Here is a 27,767-nt window from a genome sequence, read left to right as displayed (position 1 = left end):
GTTTTACCCAGTGCCAATTTTAAGCAAACAGGGAAAAGTAAACATACCAAATGGCAGTGATACATGATTACTTAATAATGGGTTATTTTATCTTTGGAATTCAAGGTTTCAAGTATTCTTCAAAAGGTTTCAAACCAGATGCCAAGATGATTTTCACACTGTGCTAACAAATACTGCACAAACACCAGACTTCCCAAGTAAATTTTAGAGAATAAATAATAATGTTTACCAAATGCATATAATTGGCACGGGCATAAGTGGCATAATGTAAGAGAATATGGACAAGAAATTCATATACGAGCAGCAGAGGAACAAGACTATTCTATAGGGTGACTGTATGTAAAGGACACATAGACCTATTTTAAATTTATATACACATATACACACATTATACTTTGTGTTTTGCAAATTTCCAAGGAGCTTCAATCCACATAGACACTAAAATCTTCCTAATTATCTCTTTGAATGCAAATATGTCTAGCCTACCTACTTGAACTCAATGCTACTTGACAATAAATTGCTCTGATCATTTCTCAAAAAATCCAGTAAAAAATTGGGGGCTCTTTCCATAACTACAAATCTTATAGAAATGTGTCCTAATCTGGGGTTGACCAAAGAAATACATTATTGTTGTTACACACCATAAAAAACAAGGCAAGTTACTGCTGTTCGTATAAGACTTGTTTCTCTTGGGAAACACAAGGACAATCAAATGAAATTCCAATGAAAGATGCAGGAAAAATGAAAAAAAAAAAAAAAATGACTGCAGGAGTCCAAGAATCCCAGAAAAACGAGCCTGACTGCTGAGCTTTTATTTTGGAAGAGATACGTAATAATTTGGAAAACATAATCTACTCAAAATAATAATCCATTCGAAATTTTCATCACTTGGAAGGTATATTCTGTTTAATTAAATGCAAGCTTAAAAAAGGAACATTATAACTTGCAAGACTTCCTAAAACCGAATCTTTTAAGGCAGTCAAAACTGGATACAAATGTTTTTGATTCCACACTAGAAAGTGAATTTCCTTTCCTCATTAGGCAAGCCAGTGTTCTTTCCCAAACTAGGAACCACAAAATATTCTTGGACTCCGGCTCCCAACATTCGTTACACATACGACCCGCAGTATCTACCTGCACTTGCCAGACTGTTACCAAAATTGAACGGAGTCGCCGAGGTAGTAGAAACACCGAAATTGCCAATATTAAAGTTCACTGCAGGATTAGCAGTTAATCCGAAACCCCCAAAATTAAACCCACTGGCGGTGGAGTTGGCAGTCTCAAGCCCACCAAATCCTGATAGGCGTGTAGGCAAAGAAACAAAATTTTAAAATGGGAAAGAAGAAAAAGAAAAGAAAGCAAGAGGATTAGAAGAGTCAGCAGGTTTCACAGAAGTGAGCAAAGACAAACCTTGACTTAGCTCCAAACGAGTTAAGAAAGCGGAGGAGGTGGGGACAGGAGGAAGGAGCAGGAGCGTGAAGTCCCGCAGCAAGGACCAAAGGGGCCAGGACCAAAGAAGCCGCAGGGCACCGCCCCGGGGTCCCTAGCCCTAACCTCACCAAGCCCAGCAGCGGGAGCTAAGCAGGGATTCCCGCGGGTCCGGGAGGCTGAGGTGGGGAGGGCAGGGCGGGTCTCCGGCAATGGGAAGAGGAGCCGCCCTCCAGTCTCTCCGAGTCCGACTCGCCGGCGGCGGGAAGCGAACCCTAGGAGGACAGGGCACTGCAGGGATCCACGCACGGCGTGGAAGCCACAGGCTGGGCCTCAAGTTCCGTAGCGGCCTCCTCAGGAGCCGCCTGGGCCCGCTCTGCCGCAGCCCGCCCTTTTCCCAGGCACCTAAAGTCTCCAAGTGGCCAAGAGACCCCAGGTTCGCCGGACTGGAGAGTCTCGGACCGAGGGGGCTGACCAGAGGCCTCCCTTTCTCCCCGGGAGAAGGTCTGGGAGGATCACTTACCCGCGGGGGCCGCGGTGGCTGCAGCGGTGCCAGAGGTGCCCGAGGGAGCCCCGAAGTTGAAGGCCATGTCGCGGGAGCAGGGGACCAAAGCACTGCTCCCGCGACACTAGGTGCTCTCGGCTTTTCGGTCCGGCGGGAAACTGCCCTCGGATAACGGAGTCCCGCCTCTTTTCTGGCCTAGCCAAAGAGACCCGAGCGCAGGCAAGGCGCAGGAGGCGGGGATTGGAGGGGGAACGCCCCCCGGCCCGCCAGCTTCCGGGGGCTTAGCGGCCTCACGTGGCGTGGAGCGTCACAACTGAGAGGAAATGCTGGCAAATTAGCGGCTCGTTGGCGCCTGAAAGCCCTTAAAGGCTTGGGAAAGGTGTGCGTTAACAAGCAGTTGGGTTCGTGAGTTCGGGCTCCGCATTGGGCTCTTTGCTGGGTGCGCAGAGACCGCTTCGGAGCCTCTGTACTCCACTCTCTGCCCCTCCCCTTTTCACAGGCGCGCCGGGCACTGTCGCTCAAAAAAAAAAAAAAAAAAAAAAAGATGTGCGTGGGGATGAATGCGACTGTGTAATGAGTACTGGATAGGTAGGCCAAATCCTCATCTCCGTAGTGTAGGGTCAATGGATAATGCTAAAACTCATGAGAATTACTGAAGCAGCTTGTTACCTAGTCATGGGGGTAAATTAAAAACAAAACAAAAAACCTAACAGAGGTGCCTTTGAAAATGATGTCTATTTAGTTTTTTTTTTTTAATAACAAACCTGAGAGAATTATTTGATTCTGAAATCCATGTGTTTGTATACCTGTTAAAAGAAAAACAATAACAAGCCGTTGTGTCTATCAAAATTAGAAATCCTTGGACATAGCAATGCTACTTCTAAGAATTTATCTTATAAATGATTATAAATGATTAGGCAAAGTTATGAAATACAAGGTATAACAAGTGATTGGAAACAAATGGGTTTGCTTAAATAGTTGCATTTATGAAAAGGAATGCTATTCAGACCTGAAATGGGAACAGTAAAGCTCTTTATGTACTGAAAAGATAGATCTGAAAGATAAATTACATGAAAAACAATTAGAACAGTCTATGCTGTGCTACAATTTAGATGACAAAAAAGGGTTGGAATGTAGAAATACACATTTTTGTATAAAATATTCCTGGAAAGCTATATATAAAAAAGTGAATAACATTAGTTGCCTCTGGGAGGATGAACTGGGTGTCTGGGAGATGGGTGGAGGACTTTTCCCATAAAGCCCTTTTTCGCTTGAGAATAGACATGTGTTACCTATTCAAAAAATTAAATCTTGGTATTAGTGGTAATTGCATGTGTTCCAGTGAGAGTGCTGATACAGGGAGGAGGACAGCCGGAAGGGAGATGGCAGCAGATGGACTTGACTGATGGGATGTGGAGGGAAGGGATAGGAGGAGTCTAGCAAGAGTCCCTGGTTTCTGACTTGTACAACTGGGTAGATTGTGATGGGAATTTGGAACGAAGACAAGAAAAAATGTATTCCTTTCTTAACTTTCCAGACTTGAGGACAGTCTGGCTGAGGACATGTTTGGTGTGTGCGACTGAGGTTGAACAGAGACCTGTGTTTGGGTTGTGCCTGAAGTCAGGGAGTCGCTGGAATTGTCAGGAAGAGTATCAAGTGAGAAGAGGTTGCAGCTGAGCACAGTATCAAGCACGGAGCAGGGGTGCCTGGGTGACTCAGTCGTTTCAGCGTATGACTCTTGATTCCGGCTCAGGTCATGATCTCATGGTCGTGAGATCCAGCCCCATGTAGAGCTCTGTGATGACAGCGCAGAGCCTGCTTGGGATTCTCTCTCTCCCTCTCTCTCTGTCCCTCCCTTGCTTGTACTCTCTCTTCTTTCAAATAAATAAACACAAAAGAAAGAAAGAGAGAGAGAGAGAGAGAAAGAGAGAAAGAGAGAAAGAAAGAAAGAAAGAAAGAAAGAAAGAAAGAAAGAAAGAGAAAGAAAAAAAGAAAGAGAAAAAGGAAAGAAAAGAAGAAAGCAAACAGCCCTCAAGGGAGCCTGAGAGCTTGGCCAGAGAGCTAGGAGAACCAGCAGAGTGAAATCACAGAAATAACGGATGGAAGGGGAGAAGGATCAAGGATGGAAAACAATGGGTGAGTATTTCTTCCATAAGAAGCCTTCCCTGACCACCCTTTCTAAACTAGCACATTCAACTCCTGTCACTATGGCTACTTAAATATTCTTAGTAATTACCACCACCTATTTATTGATTCCCCTATTTAATATAAGCTAAATGAGGGCAGGGAACTTTTTTTTTTTTTTTTTTACTGGTTGTATCCCTACTGCTAGCAGAATGCCTCCCCCCATCCCCACAGACCTTAGTCAATACTGTAGAATGGATGAATGAGTTCCTTGACATGTCCCTGTTCCTTGCCTTTCCCATATTCTCCAAGTCCTACATATTTTATCTTTAAACATTTCTGAAATACTTTGTCTCCGCTGCCATCTCCCTGATTCAAATTACCATGATCTTTTGCCTAGGCCAGGGATTAGCAAATGATGGCCAAATTGTGCACTGTCAACTTTTTGTGTAAATACAGTTTTGGAGGGGGGTGTTGTTTTTTAGAGAGAGAGCACACAAAGGGGGGAGATTGACCGGGGGCAGAGAAAGAGAGAGGGGGATAATCCCAAGCAGGCTTCATGCTCAGCATGGACTCTGACACAGGACTCGATCTCATGACCCTGGAATCATGACCTGAGCCAAAATCAAGAGTTGGACACTAAACCAACTGAGCCACCCAAGTCGCCCCATAAATAGAGTTTTACTGGAACACAGACACGTCCATTTGTTTACATGTTGTCTATGACTGCTTTTATGATACAAGAGCAGAATTGAGTGGTTGGGACAAGAGAGGCTTGCAAAGCCAAAACTATTTTTCATCTGGCCCTTTACAGAAAAGGTTTGCCAACCCCTACCTAGACACTGCAGTGGCCCCTGCAGTACAGCGAGCAGGGCTATTATACTATGACCTTATTCTGGGTTGCCTGGTGAACAGGCTGGCGTGGCTACGACTTCCCCCTTCTCCTGGGGAAAGGGACTGCTCCCAAACTCGAGTCCCATGGAAACAGTGTCTTCTTTACCCTAGCAGTGGAGATGGTGGCATTACATGGGCAGCTGACATTCCCAGACAATTTCTACAAAGCATTCACCCCAAATCCAAATTGTCTGTTGCTCAGTGGCTTGTACATTCCTCCATTGACAAGACTGCCTCTTCACGCTTGCCCCATAAAAAGAGGGACTAGAAGGCAGATATGTGCTCCGTACTGAGACCAAACAGTACTCTGGCCCTTGGCTTGCCTCTCCGTGGGATGACAGGAGGATTGAGGGGCTTTGCCTTTTTTCTTGCTGTCCTGGCCATATACATTTTTATTTTCCCCAATAAGGCCCATTATTTAGCCCCTGCTATGCAGCTTTGTGGAATTCACCCTGGAGGCTGGTGCACAACACCCAGACAATATCCATCCTGCATACCAATGGAGACCCCAAAGGGACCCACCTGATACAGCAACTGCCTAACTGACCTCCCTGCATCCACATAGACTCTTCCAGTTTATTCACCCTGCAGCTAGAATAGGTCTTTCTAAACAAAACTGCCATGTCTCCCATGTCTCCCCCACCCCCTCAATCCAATTTACAATACTTCAGTGGCTTCCTGTGGGTCTTAAAATAAACCAAAATTTTTTACATGGCTTAGTAAGATCCAAGTTGATCTGGCCCCTGCCTTTCTCTCCAACCTTATCTCCTACTGTTCTTCCTTCTCTGAGCTCCAAGCAGACATCTTCTTAGTCATTTGTAAACATGTTCCTTCCTGCTGCTGGGCATGACCTCCTTCTTCTATCTGAAACGCCGAAATGCTTCCTTTGCCTAATTAACACCTATTCATCAGTCTCAGTCAGATGTTACTTCCTTAGGGAAACCTTCCTGCGACTAAGCCGTGTTCCCAGAGCATCATGAAACTTAGTTGAAATTTTACATTTATAATTATTTGGTTGCTTCCCTCCCCCCGCCAACTAGACCCTAAGATCCAGATGTCTCTTTGTGATTACCAATAGCCTAGTTTATAGTGCCCGGCATAAAGTGGCTGCCCAATAAAGTTGGTTGAATACATTTATTTTATTATTTTATTTTATTTTATTTTATTTATTTTTTTTCATTTTATTTTCTATTCTATTCTAGTTTAGAGAGAGAGCATGAATGGCAGAGAGGGGCAGAGAGAGAGAAAGAGAGAGAGAGAGAGAGAGAGAGAGAGAGAGAATTTCAAGCAGGCTTTCTGCTGAGCAAAGCAGGACCAATCCCACGATCCTGGGATCATGACCTGAGCCGAAATCAAGAGTTGGATACAACCAACTGAGCCACCTAGGTGCCCTGAATGCATTATTTTAAAGTATAATGTATAAAGAAGCCAGGCCCTAAAGACCACACACACTGAATGATTTTTTTTTTTCCAAATAGTTATTTATTTTGAGAGAGAGTGCACACGTGCGTGAGTGGGGGAGGGGTAGAGAGAGAGAGAGAGAGAAAATCCCAAGCAGGCTCCACAAAATCCCAGCACAGAGCTCAACTTGGGGCTCAGTCATCATGACTCGAGCTGACTCTTGATTAGAGTCAGACATTTAACTGATTGAGCCACCCAGGCACCCCACTTTAACTTGTATGAGAAGCCCAGAAAAGGCAGATCTATAGAGACAGAATGTAGGTTAGCAGTTGCTTAGGGCTGCAGGTGGGAACAGAGGGATTTTAGTGAGGTAGTCATGTTCTAAAACTACATGACTCAGTAAATTTACTAAAAATCATTGTGTTTTACATTTAAAATTTTATGGCGTGAAAATTATACCTCCATAAAGGTTAAAAAATAAATATATTAGTTGAATAAATGAAAGACTATAGTTATTATTGGAAATGGGGCCTTCATCTTGTGATAAATGTGTATCCATGTTTCTTGTGTTCTCTACCACACGTTATTAATTATTGTTCATGGGTGTGTATATGTTTTAATACCTGGTAACACATGTCACACTTATTAGTATTCTTTTAAATATATTTTCTGAATCTGTCTCACTCCTTGATTTGAAATAATTAGGCTTGGTATGTTGCAGAGTTCCAGCTGTCTCTATATACCTTTGAGCAAGCAGAAATAGATACACAGGACTCCCCTTATGACATAAGCCAGCAAAAATCAGATTTGGGATTCCTTTTTTTAAAAAAAACTTAAATCCAAGTTAATTAACATGTAGTGTAATAATGTTTTCAGGAATAGAATTTAGTGATTCATCACTTACATATAACACCCAGTGCTCATCCAAACAAGTGTCCTCCTTAATGCCCATCACCCATTTAGCCCATCCCTCCACCCATCTCCCCTCGAGCAACCCTCAGTTTGTTCTCTGTATTTGAGAGACATGGTTTGTCTCCATCTCTGTTTTTATCTTATTTTTGCTTCCCTTTCCTTATGTTCATTGTTTCTTAAATTCCACATATGAGTGAAATCATATATTTATCTTTCTCTGACTTATTTTGCTTAACATAACACACTCTAATCCCATCCACGTTGTTGCAAATGGCAAGATTTCATTCTTTTTGATTGCCAAGTAACACTCCATTGCATATATATACCACATCTTCTTTATCCATTCATCAGTTGACGGACATTTGGGATCTTTCCATAATTTGGCTATTGTTGATAGCACTGCTATAAACATTGGGGTGCATTTGCCCCTTAAAATCAGCACTCCTGTATCCTTTTGATAAATACCTAGTAGTGCAATTGCTGGGTGGTAGGGTAGTTCTATTTTTAATTTTTTGAGGAAACTCCATACTGTTTTAGATTTGGGATTCCTTGAAAGCATATATGCTAGTGCTCAAGTGTCCTCAATACATAATGACATTTGTAACACTGAGCTAGATATGTGATGGCTGAAATGGATTTGCTCTACTTCAGAAATAAGACGCAATATTACTGGGATGGGAAAGGTTTTAAAGGTAGTCTAAATTTGGGGGCTAATCATTTTAGGACAAATGTCTATAGAAACAAAGGTCCAGGACCCCTCCCATAGCTCTCTGACCCTTCTGGGCCCTTCTGGGTGGACTTGTATGCCTTTAGTTTGTGTTTACCTGGAAGCGGGCCTGAATAAGAAGAATGTTAGCACAGGTGGGTTACTTGGGAAAAAGCATCAGTGAGGGGATGGGAGGAGTGACACAGGGAAGGAAGAAACAATAATGAGAAGGAGTTCCTACTGTGGGCAATCCTAGTTGAGGAACTACCTAGAATGAGTCTGAGAACTGTCCCTCTGAGGACTGGAGCATTTATCAGCTGACTCCTACCTTTAGTTGAGTATCAATACCTGGGCCTATTAACCCCCCAGTGCTCCTGAGGGGCTTCCAGGACTGTGGAGAAAGCCCTGGGGCAGAGGAGCACATTGTGGGACTCCCTTCAAGTGCGACTTGTCAGGCTGCCTAGAACCGTCCACCACAACGGAATGGACGGAGTGGCCCAAGAGGTGACACTCAGGCCTGCATTTGTCAAGAGGGAAAAAAGCATCTTTCAAATGAAACTCCAGGGGCACATGAGTGGCTCAGTCAACTGAGTGTCTGACTCTTGATTCTGACTCAGGTCACAATCCCAAGGTCATGGGATGGAGCCCTGAATCAGGCTCCACGCTAAGAGTGGAGCCTGCTTGGGATTCTCTCTCTCCCTCTGACCGCGATCTCTAAAATTAAAAACAACAACAACAACAACAAAAAAAAAACAACAAATGAAACTCCAGAGACAACTGGTCATCTGATGACATAACAATTTCTAGTGCAATTTCATATAAACAGTTTTATTAGTGAAATACTTCATTGCATTAAGGGTAGAAATAAACATGTCAAGAATCACATGAAATGAACCACCTATTTAAGCTACATGAAGAGCATTCTGGTCAGTATTCTGTTTAATAGCCACAAGCAATTAATTCTAGTAATAATGCCCAGAGGGCCAAGTGTGAAGGTCACCTTTTGTAGAACTCCTATCTCAAGCAATTTAAATTAAAAAAACAAACAAACAAACAAAAAAAAACAACTAGCCTCCCTTAGGTAAAAACCCCAATAGGGGTTAGTCATATAGTACTTGCTCCACTTGACCAGTGATCGTTCTAGAACATGAGGAAATAAAGTCCAGTAGGAAAAGCCTTGAGCTAAAAGTGGCAAAGCCCATTTCTTGTCCTGTGTTCAATTCCCAATTTTCCCTAAGAGAAGTGAGGTAACCTCTCTCTGGTTTCTCCCTAGTGAGTATCATAGTACAGGACACACACATTCTGGGATTATGACAATCACAAAGACTTTGGAGGCCTTTCCAGGATAATGGCTCCAAGAGAATAAGCATGAGTAATAGTTTGTTATTTTCAACCTAAGACCAAATAGGCACATAAGTTCTTAATCAATCTATAATCTTGACTGCAGTTTCTGGGTTTGTCACAGATTTTTCAGAAAGATAATATCAAATGTGATTTTAAGCCAAATAACTATTAGAATCGTATGGAAGTAATATGTGTTTGATCTCCCCACATGTGTGGGATTTAGTTTAAAGTGTATATCAACTGTTACCATTCCTAGTGTTGAAAAATTTCCTCCTCACAAGTGACTATATCCTGATAACAAGATGAACCAATAAATACACACTGGCTTATATGTGGATAAGTAGGTGCATAAAAGAATAAGGTGTGCCAATTACATAGTTAAATGTTGATAAATTTAAAAAATCTAGGTATTTGGTATTACTGACAATATTTTCAATTTAGTTTTTTACATTTTGGTGATTTAGAATATTTACAAAATATTTCTTAATTTATAGAGAAGCTGAAGGTTTAATGAACTGCCCCTTCAAGAAGGGAATATGTCACATGTTGCTTTAGTGTAGACAGAAGGAAATTGGGGCAAGTAATGGGATTTATTACCTCCACACAGGGATCAGAAGCTGTATTTGTGAAACCCATGGCTTTTTTCTTCATTTGCTTACATTGAAATCCAGTTTTATACAGAAAATCCTGTAAGATGATTCAGTTGTTAAGAAATTCTATGTGCATTTTGCTGGATAACTAGTAGGTTTCTTAATCAAAAATGAATACTGAACTTCACTACTCAAAGAAAATGCTCTTAAACGGGCTTGGATTTTGTGACATACGACGGTTCCTATCCTCTGACTGACTTAGGTTGCATTGAAAGTCAAAAGGTCTTCTGAGAAGACGCTGCTTCTGGATCCCAAGGGACCTTTCTTTAAAGCATTTTCTGTACAATATTTTAAAACACCATCATTCATTCTGTCAGTAAAATGATTGTCACAGGAAGTGTAGGGCACATTTTTCTCTATTCAGTGAGTGACAGTGACCCACAGAACACTGGAAGGGACCAAATGTGAGGAAAGACAAACAACTTACAAAAACAATTTCAAAGTTCCCAAGAAAACTTCCCCAGAAGAAACGTTTTGTTAGTGCAGTCAGACTTCCCAAAATGTATGTGTAACTCAGGCTGTGGATGAATGGGTTTCCCATATTCATAAATAATTTTGCAAAGTTACTCAATAGTATTGTAATTAATACAGTATCATATTTGGCAAGGATGACTGGAGGAAAAAATCAGTTACTGATGATACCTCCCAGAAGCACCTTTCCACATCAAGATCATTCTGACTAAAAAAAACAACAAACTACCCACAAATGTCATAACTAGCATTTCCTTCTACTCCATATGAAATATCTGTACTTGTCCTCACCAACATTATTTGTGCATTCTCTCGATTCACAAAAGTACAAGTAAAAAATCCGCAGGTGCTTATCACTATCAATCAACTTGAGGGTTATTGCCCCACTGCCTACCTCACCCCACCCAACCCCTTCCCTGCTTGGTTCCCAGACAGTTTGAAAGTCAAAAGACTGAATTACTTTCTTGGAGGAATTATGAACTGAAGGTTAGCATATGAAATATAATTATGTAACTTTTTAAAAAGAGGAAACTAGATGCATTTTAGTGATGTACTGAATGAGCCTATTTTACCCTGGGTTCCGAACTCGTATTTACTTCTGTTTTGGGGGTGAAATGAATGGAGGAATACAACGTAAAATAGTATTTATATATTTTGAGCACAAAGTTTGGTAAATGAAGCATACTTACTAAGGTTAGACCAAGGAACGTTAACAAGTGATGCAGACATATTTTAACCACAACGGTGGTCACAGAATTCTGGAGCTACCAGCACCCAACAACAACAAAAATTACTATACAAGAGTTTATTAAATACTTGCTAGACACATGAAAAACAAAACAATTTTATAAAGCCTAATGGCCAACCATGTCAGTCTGTTCTTTAACCTCCTGCCGGAATGCTCTCGTCGCTTGCCAGCACGGGGTCTCCTCCCTCCTCTCTGCAGCAGGCACCATGCCCATGAAGACGTGGATAGTTTCCTCACGTTGTGGTCCAGGTTCGGACAGCTCACACGGTTCCTTCCCCAAACTCGGGCCACAGTTAGGTTCGTATGAGGGGTGCTCTTTCATCTGCGGTTCCCTGAGATTCAGAAGAGAGGGGACAGCGAAGTCAGGTATTCACATCAGAAACTTCTCCCAGGAAGTGAAAAGTTGGGGGACAGGGTGGTGGAGGAAGATGGACGGAGGAGAGACTGACAGCAGGGCAGTCGTCACACTCTGCTTCCTTCTCTCTTGGCTTGCCTCTTCTTTCCCATTCAGCCCTGACCTTGAAGAAGCCTGCTCTGACCACCTGCACCCCCGATACCAGAGCAGTACCCTTCCCTGTATTGACCCGGACTATAACTCTCATCAGACTACACTGAATTTGCTCCTTCCTGATTTGAAACCTACCAGAGAACAACGTCTCAGAGTAACGGGTGCTCAGTCATTGCCCGCTTGCTGAATACACGAAAATGGTTCATTGTAGGAGCAGTAATAACATTTACACAGGCTTTCACCTGTGCTTATGAAAATCTCAGTGACTGTATAAAGTCAGACTGGAAGTGAGATCCATAGCTAGAAATGACAGAATAAATGCCTCACACCTAATTCCTGCTAACCTGATGGGCACAGGTTAAGAGAAATAATGGAAGAATGTAGAACCTAGGGAAATCTGAGGTAATATGACTCAGATGGTTTCAACCTATTTCATTTCCTACTTCACGTTTGCTTCAGACACGTATTTGAAGCAGCTAGGAGGGGGGGGGGGGGGAGAAAGCCTTTGTTGCAAAAACGGAAGCTGCTGAGAATTTAAGAAAGGCTCTCACAGAAAAGACTCACTGAAGGCTGAGCTGGGTTGGCCTGCTGGTCACTTAGGGAGGCCAGCGTAACTCTGCTTATCCCATCCATTTGATGATGTTCCCTTCTCTCCAGGAAAGTTACTACTCCCCTGGGCCAATCGTTTCTTATGCAGTGATGACTCAGTGACAGGTATCTTCTGATATATTACGGATTCTTTCCAAGCAGGTCTCTGGTTGCCTTGCTCTACAATCTTGGGATTGTTGCATCACATAATTAATGTTTATTGAGTTCTTACTGTAAATGCTAACACTGGGCCAAATGCTTTCTGTCTACTGTCTCCTCTAATCCTCATGAAAAACCACTAAGGGAGGCTCTCTTATCTCACTTTACAGATGCAGAACTGAGGCGCAGTTTCTAGGGTCACACAGCTATGAAGTGGCAGAACTGGGATTTGAATATAGGCAGTCTGACACACCAAAGCCCAGATGTTTAGCTGCTAAATACTCCTCTCCTTTCAGGTTATTTTCAGAAACATTAAGCTTACTCACAGTGATTTCATGCCCGCCAAGAGAGCCCCAAATACTGGACAGTACCATTCCATTACTCCTCCTCCTCTGACACACTGCCCTTGCCTCTCATTTGGTTTAGTAGTAATATAACCATGAAATCACTGTGCCCAGCATAAAACCTCAGAATCCACCCTAATGAGCCAGCCAGTTGACAGCCCCTCAGTGAAGCACCGTTAGCTTCCTCCGGTAAGGTTACCCAGTAATAGAGAAGTTCCTCCAACCACTGCTCACCTCATCCATGGATCCCTGTCCTCTGCATGCAAGCCAGGTGAAGATCAAACCAAACAAAACACCCAGCGCCATGATAATGTAGGGTATGTTGGTGATGATCAGAGTAGTGTTTATCACAGACTTCAGTCGACTCGCAGTCTCTTTATCAATGAGAACACTCTGGAAGGCAAGAAAATAGTATCCCTTTGACTACTAAATATCCAGGGTGTAAAGCTTTTGCTGTATCTTCCTTCTAAATCATTAAACACGATTTGGGGAAGTTTCTCTGTCGCTAACCAGAAATACTGAAAATCCGTTTATAAATTAGATAAGCAGAGGGGGCATTTATTCATTACATCTTCCTTTTTTTTTTTTTTTTTTCCTGAAGACATGTCTTACTTTCAAACTAGGTTGGAAATAGTAGGGAAAAAAGTATTCAGAAATAATGAGATAATACCATCTTTTGTATCAGACAGCTCTAACTCGTCCTTTAAAATCCAACTCAGCAGCACTTCCATCCAGAAGTTTTCTCTGGCTACCTCCGGCCTAGTCAAAGGTCCTTTTACTGCACTTCCATATCACTCCCTAAAATCCCCCATCGCTGCGCACTCTGCCTTATAACCGTCTGTTTGGTCTCCTTGTGACTGTGAGGTTCCCAAAGGCAAGGTTTACATCTTGGTCACCTCAATATTAGGAAAGCACTCTGCACGTAGTGGGTACTGAATTAATGTCAGTGGATTGAAAGAATGAAACATTCCAACAATGGTATGTGGAAAGTATAATTAGTGTCTTGGTTAAATCTCTAGTAATCAAGACCAGAGGTCTCGATAGAAAGTGTTCAGGGATGTCTTGAGGCTCACCAGAGTTCCAGAGGGTGTTGATAACCAAGAAAATATTCTAGAATAACACTTGATGGATGCAGAACAAAGATATTATCTCCTTAAATTGTCATGGGTGGGGTGTCTGGAGAGCTTAATTTCATAAAAATTATGGCAACACATGGGACTTTGGGCGTCATTTAGGCTGAAACCGCACTGAACTGAGGCAGAGGATGGGCTTCTAGAGTTGGTACTTCCAATAACTGGCCAAGACCCATCAGAGTCAGATTCTCCTTCTCTGGAAAAAGAAGGTGGGAGAGTAGGCTCCAATGTCACTTCAAAGTATAATGTTTTCTTTTTCTGGGATAAAGTCAAGTTCTTTCTAGGAGGCATCAAAAGTACAAAGTTTTACTCCATAATTCCCTGGATTCAATATGGTCTTTAACAAAAGAGCTAAGCAAAGCAAAGGTTGAGTTGGGGGCGGGGCGGGGGGGATTTCAAATATGCCACAACTATGAACATAAGCTGGCAGTACAGGGTCCTTCCTTATTTTCAAAAAGCCCATTGGGGTGCCTGGGTAGTTCAGTCAGTTAAGCATCCGACTTCAGCTCAGTTCATGATCTTGGGGTTCGTGAGTTTGAGCCCTGCATCGGGCACCGTGCTGACAGCCTGGAGTCTGGAGATGCTTCAGATTCTGGGTCTCCCTCTCTGCCTCTCCCCTGCTCATGTTCTGTCTCTCTCTCTCAAAAATAAATAATAAAATATTGAAAATAAATTAAAAACAAAAAGCCCTGCTTTCATGTCGGTTGATTGAATGAATGAAACATTCCAACAATGGTATGTGGAAAGTATAATTAGTGTCTTGGTTAAATCTCTAGTAATCAAGACCAGAGGTCTCGACAGACCTCTCCACAAACAATAAGAGTGATGACCCTGGAGCAATTTCAGATAGATTCTATAAGTTGGTAAATATTGCCTAAATTTTTCCTGTGAAACAATAAAAGCCTTGTCTTAGAATTGTAATCACAAACCCTTCAAAAATTTATAAATGTAGCTATCAAAGTAATGCCAAATGAAAAAAAAATAGGTTATAAAACTGTATCTGCAGTATGGTCTCAAGTATTTAATATCAAAACTAGAAAAATACTAAGAGGCAATATAAGCAGATGTAAACTGTACTTGTCTCTGAGGGACAGTTTATCAGTGATTCAGTTGTAAATATTTAAAAAAATTTTAAACAAGTAAAATTGACATATAACAATATATTAGTTTTGGGTGTACAACAGAATGATTCAATATTTGTATGGTGATTCACTTTTAAAATATACATTTTTAGTTTTCCAAGAGCTCTGTAAAGAGCACATGTTAGTTTTACAAAGTAGAAAACATTAAATTATTTTTTACAAAGTTCTTATCAGAGACAATTTTGCAATACACTGTTGAGTACAATAAAGCAGAAACAGTGTCATTCTGACTCAGGTTTTGTGAAAGTTTCTTTAATTTTCCTTTTCCTTGCCAATCTCTGTTACCAAATTTCCTATACAGAACAAGATTTTTTAGGGAACAGAGAAAAATAATAAAAACTTAAAAGATGCTGCTGTTCACAACAGACGTAAGCCAACCAAGAATTTATTGGAGAGAGAAAACCCCTGCATGTAACCTCTCAAACCTGGGTGGAAGAGAGAGGGAAACTGAGGAGATTTACTGCAATAAATGTATGTGATTCAGAAAAGAATTTATCACAGGTATCTTAAATAGGTGTTTTCTGAGTTTTCTGAATATGTTTTTATTTACAAAACTTCAATTTATACTTAATGTTTACTGATAAAAATTCTGTGGGTACAGTGTGAAAGAAATATTTCTTCAGGGAAACTCTCTTTGTTTGAACTAAGACGGGATCTGTGTTGGGGCGCCTGGGTGGCTCAGTCGGTTAAGCAGCTGACTTCCACTCAGGTCATAATCTCGAGGTTCATGAGTTCAAGCCCCGCATCAGGCTCTGTGCTGACAGCTCAGAGCCTGGAGCCTGCTTCCGATTCTGTGTCTCCCTCTCTCTCTGCCCCTCCCCCACTTACGCTCTGTCTCTCTCTGTCTCAAAAATAGACACTAAAAAAAAAAAATAATAATAAATTTAAGATAGGATCTGTGTCCTATAACTCATGATATGTTTGGTCACCAGAAAGTAAAACAAAAAAAACCTCTATGTTATAAAATATAAGGCAACCATATATCACTGAAATTAATGAGAATGTATCATGTTTTATTCAATCATTTCTTTAATCACCTTACACAAAACCTTCATGTAATGTTGCCAATCATTTTAATTTTACTCTTTTCCTCCTCCTTTACTAATGAATGGTAAACTGATTACATTTTACAAACTGGCAGGGGTTCAAAGATGGAGAAGATGCAAAGAAAGGTTTAACTGGAAATCTGAGTGTTGGCTATTTTTTCTGCTTCAGCAGTGTCTGACATTGCTTCATTTACCTTTGCCTTTTGTTTCTTACATAACCAGCTTCCCAGAAGAGAGTTTTGCCCGATAATATTCTTGAGAAGGGAAATTTTCGTTCTGTCATTTTTAAATCTCAAACTTCATGTGAACATATAAAGAGAAATTTTCTGAGGGCAAACAGGTTCTTAAAAATCACCTTTCCCCCTTTCTTACATCTCAAATTACATAGCTATAAGAGTCGACATCTGAATGGAAGTTTTCCAAGCTTCCACAAGTAAATCATACCCATGGCTCCCTCCCAGGACTTACCTCGTTGATATACATCACTGGGAAAACCATGGTTCTAATGCTTCCCGTTTCACTACAAAGAAAAAAGGTGACAAATCAAAACCACAGTGAGATATCACCTCATACCTGTTCCAATGGCTATTATCAAAAGGCAAAGGGTAGTAATGTTGGTGGGGATGCGGATGAAAAGGAATCCATGTGCCCTGCTGATAGAATGTAAACTGGTGCAGCTGCTAGGGCAAACAGTAGAGAGATTCCTCAAAAAATTAAAAACAGAATTACAATACGATCCAGCAATTCCACTTCTGGGTATTTAGCCAAAGAAAATGAATCCCTAACTCGAAAAGACATATGCACCCCTATATTCACTGTAGTATTTTTTTCCAGTAGCAAAGATAAGGAAGCAACCAAAGTGTCCATCGATGGATGATTAAATAAAGAAAACATGGTATATGTTCACACTGGAATACTATTCAGCCATAGAAAAGGATGCAATCTTGCCATTTGTGACAACATGAATGGACCCTCAGGGCACTACACTAAGTGAAACGAATCAGAGAAAGTCAAATACTATTTATTCTCCCTTTTGTGTGGAATCTAAAACAAATAAACAAAAAACCAAGCTTACATGCATAGAGAACAGACTGGTGGTTGCCAGAGTTGGGAGTTGGGGGGTTGGCAAAATGGATGGAGTCAAAAGGTACAAACTTCCAGTTACACAATAAGTAAGTCACAGGGATCTAATGTACAGCATGGCAACTATGGTTAATAATAACGTAATGCACATTATAGGGGCGCCTGGATGGCTCAGTCGGTTGAGCATCCGACTTCAGCTCAGGTCATGATTTCACGGGGTCTGTTGAGTTCGAGCTCCACACGGAGCTCAAGCGCCCTGCTGTCAGCACAGAGCCTGCTTCAGACCCTCTGGCCCCCTCTCTCTGCCCCTCCCCCGCTGACACTCTCTCTCAACCCCCCTCCCCCCCCCACACACAAATGCTGATTATGCCTCATCCCTGAAGGGCAGGAGTGAGCAGACTTAGAAAGTGGGCTGTCTCCTGGATCAACCCCATCTGAAAGTCAGTACAGCACAACTATCCTTTGCCTCTGCAGAAAGAAGTGAAACTTACACAAAGTCGTCAAACTTTCTCACATAAACATTGATTTGGATCCTCTTGGCAGCTCTTAGAATAATTCCAGTCAACTGCAAATCAGAGACATGGAAAGAAAACATTAGGACTTATTAAAAACACATAGTTTTTCTCAGTAGAGCACCATTTCTGTGTGGTGCTGATAACCAGGGGGACCACTGCCATGTTTGAGACAAGGGAAAACAGACCCCGGAACAGAATGAGAGCTGCGGACGGGGTTAGGTGCCTGGTAGACCAATGTTTCTGAAAGTTCAATCTGCATGTGAGTTCTTGGGGACCTTGTGAACATACAGATTCTGATTCAGTAGGTCTGGAGTGAGGCCTGAGATTGGTCTTTCTAGCAAGCACCCAGGATGCTGCCACTTTGGATAGCAAAACCCTAGGTGACCCTGGCAGGAGGAAGGTGTGAGCCAGAGAGTGGTCCCTGGTGTGGTCAGGACAGCCCCCATCAAAGCTGGGCAAGTGGCGCCAGCAGCCGTCCCCCCACAGTTTTGCCTCTGCATTGAGGTTACGGGACTGCGTCCAGCCCTTGGGGACAAGCACCTGCCCACAGTGCAGCTGGGGAGAAGGAACCGACTGAAGTTAAGAGAGAAAAGGGGGGGGGAGGGGAATACCTGATCTTAGTCACAAAAAGATAAGACCACTGATTTCTCACACAGAAGAGTGAAATGCCCATACACTGTCATGTCAACGACTATTCTTGCTTCTTCTTTACTGTTCCATGTGTTCAAAATCTCAAGAAGGAAGGTATCTGGCCTTTCATTCAGTTCCTACCGTGAGAGGCTTTCTCATGGTTTTAGTTTTTCTCCTCTTTGAAAACAGGATTAAAGCATATGTATATCTAATGCCTTTTAAATTAATAATATCATGCAATAAACTCTCAAAAGTGCCTGTAGAAAGAGGCCTGCCAAAAGTCAGTGAAGCTAATACATATATTTAAATTTCAACCAAAACACTCCTTGGCAGTAAGCAGAAGAATGTCTTCAGCTTTGCTGATCTGTTCAGTAGTAGGAGAATGTATGTATATTCAGGCCCAAGGCTGGCAACAGAACATTGATGAGGCTACTTGGGTCCAATCTCAGTTGTTCCCGTGATGGGATTTTTACAGTTGCGTTTTTGTTAAAGCAGGTTTGCAAATATTTCTGCATATTAGAGCCACTGAGTTCAGCCTGTAAGGCCATGAGACTATGCATCTCAAGCACTGAGCTGAGTTTTCTCCATTTGAATATGTATATGAAAGGAAGACAGAATATTCACAGTGCTCCGGACTAAACTGGTAAATACTGTGTAGAGAGAACAAAATGCATGCTTTTTACCAGGAAGACGTGGGTACTCACAGGATTAATGTCCACAAATGTCTCATGATAGTCCTTATTGGGATGCATGCCGTCTATGGCAGAAACAAACCTCTCATCTGCTTGGTAGAAGTGTGGGAAAGATAAAATAATAGGTGCACCTGCATTTTAAGGAAAACAGAGACGAATGACATGGTTCTTAAAAGTCCAAGATGGATATAAAGTTCCTGACTACAAACCTGGTTCCTAAGGAGGGGGAAATTCTATACATAAGTAAATGTGGGTGGGGGAGAGGGGCAGGCTAAAATTCCATTCAACACCTCCTAGTTTGGGATTTATACTTCATTTCCTAACATCTCATTTACCCTAACATTATTTTATCCCACAGTATATATTGAAGTCATGGCTAAATTATTTATTCTTCAGTATTTACTGAACCTATTAAATACAAAGGCTTCATACACACTCTTTTAATTAACATTTGCAGTAGCCCTATTAAGTTAAAACTATTATCTTCATTTTGCATTTGAGGACGGTGAGGTTCAGAGAAGTTACAAAACTGACCCAGGGACATCCAGCTGTCAGGTGATGAAGGCAGAATTCTAAATGAATGAGGAAATCTCATCTGAAAGCACTTATTGCTTGCTTTTCTGTTTTTCTTGGTTAACCTAAGACAGGCTTTCTTCTCCTGCATATGTTGATACAGACTTTTAAGACTTTGCCTGGTCATGCTATCTGCCCAGCCTCTGACTAGATCAAGGTCTGACCACATGAAGACTCCATTTTTTTTCTTTTATTTATTTTTTCCTATTCATTTTAAGAATCAAATAGAGAATGTCCATAATGCCCAAAGCAATCTATAGAATCAATGCAACTCCTATCAAAATACCAATGGTATTTTTCACAGCACTAGAACAAATAATCCTAAAATGGGTATGAATCTACAAAAGACCCTGAGTAGCCCTAGCAATCTTGAGAAAGAAAAACAAAGCTGGAGGTATCACAGCCCCAGATTTCAAGATATACTACAAAGCTATATTAACCAAAACAGTATGGAACTGGCACAGAAACAGACACATAGATCAACAGAACAGAATAGGCCAGAAACAAACCCACATTTACATGGTCAATTAATCTATGACAAAGGAGGCAAGAACAGACAATGGGGAAAAGGCAATCTCTTTAATAAATCGTGTTGAGGAAACTGGACAGCTACGTGTAAAAAAATGAAACCGGACCACTTTCTTACACCATACACCAAAATAAACTCAAAACAGATTAAAGAGCTAACTATGAGACCTGAAACCATAAAACTAGAAGAAAACATAGGCAGTAATGTCTTGGACATAGGCCTTAACAGCATATTTATAGATGTGTCTCCTCTGGCAAGGGAAACAAAAGCAAAAATAAACTATGGGGACTACACCAAAACAAAATCCTTTTGCACAGCAAAGAAAACCATCAACAAAACAAAGAGGAAACCTACTGACAAGGTATTTGCAAAGAATATATCCGGTTAGTATCCAACATACATAAAGAACGCATACAAATCAACACCAAAAAACCAAATAACCTGTTGAAAATATGGGCAGAGGACCTAAATAGACATCTCTCCAAAGAAGACATCTAGATAGACAACAGACACATGAAAAGATGCTCAACATCACTAATCATCCGAGAAATGCAAACCAAAACCCCAAGGAGATATCACTTCACAACTGTTTCATTTACCCAAAGAAAATGAAAGTACTAATGTTAAAAAATAAATGCAATCCTATGATCACTGAAGCATCACTTACAACAGCCAAAGTATGGAAGCAACCTAAGCATCCATCAGTAGAGCAATAGGTAAAGAAGACGTGTTATCTATATATAATGGAATATTACTAAGGCATAAAAAGAATGACATCTTGCCATTTGTGACAACATGGATGGACCTAGAGCATATTATGCTAAGTGAAATAAGTCAGACAGAGAAAGACAAATACCATATACTTCAACTGATTTGCAGTATCTAAAAATCAAAACAAATGAACAAACAAAAAAACCACAAACAGACTCATAAATAGAGAACAATTTGGTGGTTGCCAGAGGGTAGGTGGCTGGGAGAGTTGGGTGAAATAGGTGAAGGGGATTAAGAAGGACAAACTTCCAGTTATAAAATAAATAAGTCACAGAGACCAATAGTACAGCATAGGGATTATAGTCAATAATATTGTAATAACCTTGTATAGTGACAGACGGTGACTATCCTTGTTGTGGGGAACATTAATGTACAGAATTGTCAAATGACTATGTTGTGCACCTGAAACTAATGTAATGCAGTATGTCATATATATTTCAATAAGATTTTTTTTTTAAAAAGGCACAAATAGGAAAACAAGTTATTAAAGGAAACCTACTGTAGATTATGCTATTGAAGAAGAGAGAGGGATCCAATAATTGCTGCCATGGAAACATATATTTGGAGAAGTTAACTTATTGCCAAATAATTTACATTTGCTTGCATATCTACTAGCCATGGCTCAAGATACATATCATCTGTCACATCCATGTGTTTTGTTTAGGAAGAAACTGTTCACTAAACAGTTTCACAAAGCCATAATTTCCTTCTTTGTGACCTACAATGATCTTTAAAATGTGTTTTCAAAGATTTATTAAGAATTCAGGAAGGGCCAGACACCGTCTTGGGTGTTTTGTATACATTGTCTAACCTTCACTCAGCTTTCCAAGGAAGTTATCATCACCCCCATATTACAGATTAGAAGACTGAAGTCTAGAATCCTCCTTAATCACCTTGGCTAACATGCTAACAAACAGAATCTGAATCAAACCCAGATCTACTGACTCCAGAACACTCACTCATCCCACAATCCAAAATGTTGTCCGGGGGGATTCAAAACCCTTGAGGATAATTCTAGAGAGTTTAACTTTTCCGTCCACATCTGGGGATACATAAGACGCAAGAGAAATGGACTGTAGTTGTTGAGTGTTGCCAAGTAGAATCTTTGTTGACTCTAACATCAACTTCTTGAGGAAGCAGAATGTTAACGAAACAATGAGAAAAAATACATCTGCATTTGTGCCTTGAGCCAGAGGCACATGGACTAAGTGGGCAGGGTGCTATTTCAGGGCCATTCCCCCAGGAAGAAAGCAGGAGAGGGCAGAAGCAGGCACTTGTTCCCATTTGCCTTTGGTCGTATCTCCACTGTCCCCGCACAGTGGTTCCCAAAACTGCCTAGGCACCATCTTTATGAGAATCACCTGGAGTTCATGTTAAAAATACAGGTTCTGGGGCCTAGTATGTGGGCCCTGGGACATAGATTTTTAAGAACCCTCCAGATAATCCTCATGCAAGGCCAGGTTTTGAAGCCACTGCTCTATCAGACAAAGACAGCGAGGTATACTGCTGACTGAAGACTTACCCCAAAAGGAGATTTTTCAAGAAAATTAGGTAAGAGGGGAAAAAATTAGCACATTACCTTATTTAGGAGATAAAGACAACTTTATTCAGGAGAGAGGGTTTACAAAATTTCTCCAAAGAAACTTTAAAGAGGAATTGTAGCCTAAGAAGTATCACAGTAGCAACAGGAGAAGTCCCTAAGTTCTAGTAGGGATTTTCTCAGAAATAACAATTTTATAAAAATCATCTTCTCTGTCTGAGCTCTGGTTTCCACAATTATAAAAAGAGGCCTCTGGATGCCAATCTAGTAAGAATATTGTGAATAATTTTGCAACATATGATTGTTAAAGTCAGTTCTTAAGATGAAGAAAAGGCTTTTGTTAATATACCACTGATAATTCTGCTTCATTCATGGAAGGAAGTAGAATAGCTCAGATATTCAGAAACACTGGGAAATTTGCAGTCAGGGTATACAACTAACTCTGCTTTGAAATCATCACTAAATTTTTAACAAGATATGTACTTTCTCATTACCAAGTTCTCCACTTTTCTTTTTTAGCTTTGTTATCACCATAAAATCAGTTCGTGCTTTACATGTATTAACTAAATGTAAATATGTAAACTACTTAGAACAATGACTAGTGAACAGTGATTAGTGTAAGTGCTCAGTGAACATGAGCCATTATAACTATTAAGACTTCTAGGGGTGACTGGCTGGCTCAGTCGGTTAAGCATCTGACTTCAGCTCAGGTCATGATTTCATGGTTCATGAGTTTGTCCTGTGTTAGGCTCTGTGCTGACAGTTTGGAGCCTGGAGCCTGCTTCGGATTCTGTGTCTTTCTCTCTGACTCTCCCCTGCTCATGCTCCCTCTTTCTCTCTCTCTCTCTCTTAAAAATAAACATTAGAAAAAAAAAAGACTTCTAAACTACTGCGCAGAAAGAACACAACAGGGCATTCTAGAAATACGAAGCATTACACAAGAGAAAGAAGAAGGGAACAGAGGAACTACAAAACTGCCAGAAAATAATGAACAAAATGCCAGTAAGTCTATACTTAGCAATAATTACTTTAAATGTAAATGGACTAAACTCTTCAATTAAAAGACAGAGTGGCTGAATGGATAAAAATGTAAGACCCATCCATATGCTGCTTAAAGAGACTCACTTCAGATGCAAGGACACACACAGACTGAAAGTAAAGGGAAGAAAAAAAGGTGTTCCATGCAACTGGAAATCAAAAGAAAGCTGGGGTAGCTATAATTACATCAGACAAAATAGACTTAAAATTTTTTTTTAATGTTTATTGATTTTTGAGAGAGATAGACACAGAGCATAAGTGGGGGAGGGGCAGAGAGAGAGAGGGAGGTACAGAATCCGAAGAAGGCTCCAGGCTCTGAGCTGTCAGTACAGAGACCAACGCAGGGCTCAAACTCACAAACCGTGAGATCATGACCTGAGCCGAAATCAAGAGTTGACACTTAGCTGACTGAGCCACCCAGGCATCCCTGCAGTGATCATTTTATAATACGTACAAATATTGAATTGTTGCATTGTATACTGAAACTAATAAAATGTTATATGGCAATTAAACCTTAATTAAAAAAAAAAAACAAGCATTACAGAAAAGCCAGTATTTTTTTTTTACCATTCTATAGCCATATTGTGAAATACTATTCTTGAAAAGCCAGAAACACTCTTTCGTTTGGGCTGACAACATTCTTTTATTGAAGAACACTAACCCTTCATTCTAGACACTCATAAGTATGTCCCTTCTCTGAGCTCTTACCATTCTTGCAGATGCTGATATTCAAAACTCCTGAGCCCAGGCAGTTTCCTTTAGGTATACAGAAGCCGGCATTGTCCGAGGTATTGGCTAGTACTTCTCCAGGCACCTTATACCGAAAAGCAGGCAGTCCCTGCACACTCTCAAAGTCACTGAAGGTTATATACACTGATCTGTTAGGAAGTAAGAATGAAAAGTCAGTGTGGGCTCTGGTCAGTGTAACTGGCCCCGAACCAGTAAGTTAACAACCGTTCTCAGGTACAACATGGTTAAAGCTTACAGGGTAAAGCCGTAAACGAAGCTACAAAAGAAAGTTTGAAAGGAACACAACCCACTCAGTGCAGACGGTGAATCATAACGAAATTTGTTTAAGAGGTAGCAATTGTAGTAACAGCCAAACAAGGCCAAGAAAAAAAAATGTGTGGTAGGATATTAAGATGACATTTAGGATGGAGCCTCACATCGAAAGAAATAAAAGAGTCGTCTAGACCAGCATGGACATGTGCCAGCGTGAATGAAGCAGAAGCAAGGGCAGAGGCCAAGCAAAAGCAGAAAAGGTCACAAAGGGCTCGGCTGGGTAGATTTTGTAAGCACTTGAAAAGTGCCCCATTAGACAGATCTTTGATTTGAATGTATACTGATACCCATTTACCTCAAATAAAAATAGTGTCCATATTCTGGAATTCATTTCAATGTTTATTATTTCAGCCATTTATTTCAACGGAGTTCAACTTAATTTTGTCTTGAGTCCTTACTGAGCGTCAGTGATCGCACATAATACTAACCACCCTTGTATTTGCATAGCGCCTGAGTGACAGACAGAGCACTCTCACAGACACTGTCTCAAGTGGTCCTTCATTTGAAGCCCAAAGGAATGGCTTTCTGGGTCTGGCTTTTTCATCTTTGAACCAGAGGTGGGATATGTCTCGCAGGGTTTGGGACAACATGGGAGCTGCCTCCCAGTCACATCCCACCCCTATAGCATTTCCTAAATAAAATATTTTAGGCAAACGGAAAAATAGTGAAAGTATTATAATAAATACCTTTTACAACAAACACTAGCCAGGTAAATAAAAAATATATTATGGCTATAACTGCAGCTGTCTGTATAACACTCCTGATTCCAGTCCTCCTGATTCCAGTCCCCTGCATCCCCAGAGGTAGCCACTGTCCTGAACTTGGGGTTCATCCCTCCCTTGCCGGTGGTCATCCTTTCACAAACGTGCACATTCATAAACAACATGTGGCATCGTCTGCTACTTTTATGTGTTCTATACACAGTACACCGTGTTCTTTTCCTGTAATTTGCTTTTTCATTCAACATCATTGAGATTTATAATATTGATATAATATCTCATTATTGAGATTTATAATATTACATAGTCTGATTCTTACATTTTAAATCTTACATGATATTACATCATATGAATACACAACTTGTTTATATTCTTTTTATAGAGACTTAGATTGCTTCCAATTTTTCACTACTAAGAGTGTGATGCAATGGACTTTTCTGTGTATGCCTCCTTACACGTCTATACAAGGGTTCTTCAGGCCAGCGAGCTTACGTAGGAGAACAGTGAAGCACCATGGAGTTTGCATGTCTTTGGCTTTACTAATAATTACCAAATGGCCCTTCACAAGTGGTTATGCCAGATAAGAATGTGTTTCCTCTGTGCCAAATCTTTTAACAAGCCTCCTACTACCTTTCTAGTTTGTCTTATTTCACTCACTGCATTCAAATGCATTTCTGTTCCTTCAGTCCTCCCACAAATATGTATGGACAAGGGCAGCCAGCTAGAGGGGGGCTGTGGTATTTCTGTGGGAGAGCTGGAAGGGTGGGAACCATGGCACAGGCAGCAGGGACAGACAGACAAGAGCTATTTCTGAGAAGGCATCCCAGCACCTGGTAGCAGATTCAATGCAGGAGAGGAAGGAGATTTATAGTATCACCAATATTTCTGGCAGGGCTGGCTGGGTAGGTGGTGCAATTATGTAAGCTATGAAACACCACCAGAACAGCAATTCTTGATAATATTGAATCAACAGCATCAAATGCAGCTAGGTCACTTGGGAATTTGAGAAGTTTCATAAAAAGCCTGGCTTGGGTGAGTGGGGAGGATATGGAGACTATATGAGTCAGCCATTCATTTGGGTAGTTTGAGGGTGAAGGGTGGAGAAAGGGCAATGGTGATGGGGGGAATGGGAATCAGGGTGGAGAGCAGGATGCCTTCTTCCCAAATAGGAGCCATAATCATGAAGGAGCAGGCGGAGAGAGAGAGAGAGAGAGAGCTTACAGGGCAAGTGAGAGCAGGAATGATCTAAGGGAAGGTGATAGTTAATACCTATAAACTCTGAAATAGGGACAGCAGTTTGATTTATTTATCTTCTATACAGAGGTTATCTGTTGACTGGAAGAAGACCAGGTCAAGTTTCATGCTTGACAGAGCATATCACAATAACTCAGAGCCATCACTTAACATTGTTTACTCTCTGACATGCCCTGGGCTAAGTGCTCTACTAACTGTAACTCATTTGTCCTCATATCAACTCCTAAGGTAGACAACTATCCTTATTTTACCAATGAGGAAAGTGAGGCACAGAGTGGTTGAATAACTTTCCCAAGGTGACTGAGCTGTAAGTGTTGGAGCTGGTATTCAAACCAGCCAATGCAGTCAGCCTCTGGAGCCTGTGAACCACTATACCACACTGTCTCTCAATATGCCATCAGCATTTATCACTGATTAAGCACAAATGGCCATGCCTGTTAAGGGTAGCTGCATATATTCCTCACATTTTGAGGGGTTTTGTAGTCAAATAACTTATTTATAAAGTCCTTACCTGCAAAACTCAGATGGGAAGACATAAAGAATTTCATCTTTGTTTATTAACGGGTGAAAAGAATCTCCGTCTGTTCCATTAATCATATTGCACTTGTCCGTTGTCCACCAGTCAAGTGACCTGGAATTGATACGCACAAGAAAGGGTCAAGATGATCAAATTTTTAAATTTTTTTAATGTTGATTTATTTTTGAGAGAGAGAGAGAGAGAGAGAGAGAGAGAGAGAGAGAGAGAGAGAGAGAGAGAATGAGCTGAGAAGGGGCAGAGAGAGAGGGAGACACAGAATCTGAAGTAGGCTCCAGGCTCAGAGCTGTCAGCATAGAGTTCGATACGGGGCTTGACCCCATAAACTGTGAGATCATGACCTGAGCCAAAGTCCATCCTGACTGAGCCATCCAGGTGCCCCAAGATGATCAAATTTGATTTGAGATTTTTTTCAGATGGTCAGGACTTTTCAAGCCTTAATTGGGAGCCAGCTACCCACAGAATCTTATTCATACACAGAAACAAGGGGGGTGCTGGTTAGGGACTGGATCAAGAGGGGGAATAGTAGGCACCTGATCCCCAAATCAGTTCTGATAGAGGCAACATCCAGAAACATCCTCTTCCCTTCCTTCAAAAAAGAGTATCTGATGCAGAGGCTTAAAATACCCATTTTCTTAAAACATTGATTCAATTTAGCATGAACAATAGCCTTGTTCAGAGCTAGCTCACTGACAGGCGACCTCAGGACAGGTATGTTCAGCT

At 41.1% G+C, this 27,767-nt stretch overlaps 2 protein-coding genes across 3 annotated transcripts in view; both read right to left on the bottom strand.

Moving 5' to 3' along the window:
- The window catches only part of NUP54 (nucleoporin 54), a 30,583-nt gene extending 28,445 nt beyond the window's left edge, over nucleotides 1-2,138 (bottom strand). The window contains exons 1-2 of one of the 2 annotated variants that reach the window (XM_027058583.2): nucleotides 1,952-2,138; nucleotides 1,135-1,296 (exon numbers count right to left, since the gene is read on the bottom strand). In XM_027058583.2, coding sequence (XP_026914384.1) covers nucleotides 1,135-1,296; nucleotides 1,952-2,018 — 229 coding nt within the window. In that variant the 5' untranslated portion in view covers nucleotides 2,019-2,138. The remainder of the gene's footprint in view (nucleotides 1-1,134; nucleotides 1,297-1,951) is intronic. The other variant, XM_027058589.2, reaches the window with a different exon arrangement.
- A 6,616-nt stretch (nucleotides 2,139-8,754) lies between these two features.
- The window catches only part of SCARB2 (scavenger receptor class B member 2), a 74,779-nt gene continuing 55,766 nt past the window's right edge, over nucleotides 8,755-27,767 (bottom strand). Inside the window, exons 6-12 of the mRNA XM_027058603.2 lie at nucleotides 27,021-27,140; nucleotides 24,183-24,352; nucleotides 19,036-19,154; nucleotides 17,678-17,751; nucleotides 16,572-16,623; nucleotides 13,017-13,175; nucleotides 8,755-11,515 (exon numbers count right to left, since the gene is read on the bottom strand). Coding sequence (XP_026914404.1) covers nucleotides 11,477-11,515; nucleotides 13,017-13,175; nucleotides 16,572-16,623; nucleotides 17,678-17,751; nucleotides 19,036-19,154; nucleotides 24,183-24,352; nucleotides 27,021-27,140 — 733 coding nt within the window. The 3' untranslated portion in view covers nucleotides 8,755-11,476. The remainder of the gene's footprint in view (nucleotides 11,516-13,016; nucleotides 13,176-16,571; nucleotides 16,624-17,677; nucleotides 17,752-19,035; nucleotides 19,155-24,182; nucleotides 24,353-27,020; nucleotides 27,141-27,767) is intronic.

Source organism: Acinonyx jubatus, chromosome B1, assembly GCF_027475565.1.
Source record: "Acinonyx jubatus isolate Ajub_Pintada_27869175 chromosome B1, VMU_Ajub_asm_v1.0, whole genome shotgun sequence".
Lineage (NCBI taxonomy): Eukaryota > Metazoa > Chordata > Mammalia > Carnivora > Felidae > Acinonyx > Acinonyx jubatus.
The sequence above is the reverse complement of the archived record's forward strand: the minus strand, read 5'-3'. Positions and strand labels throughout refer to the sequence as shown.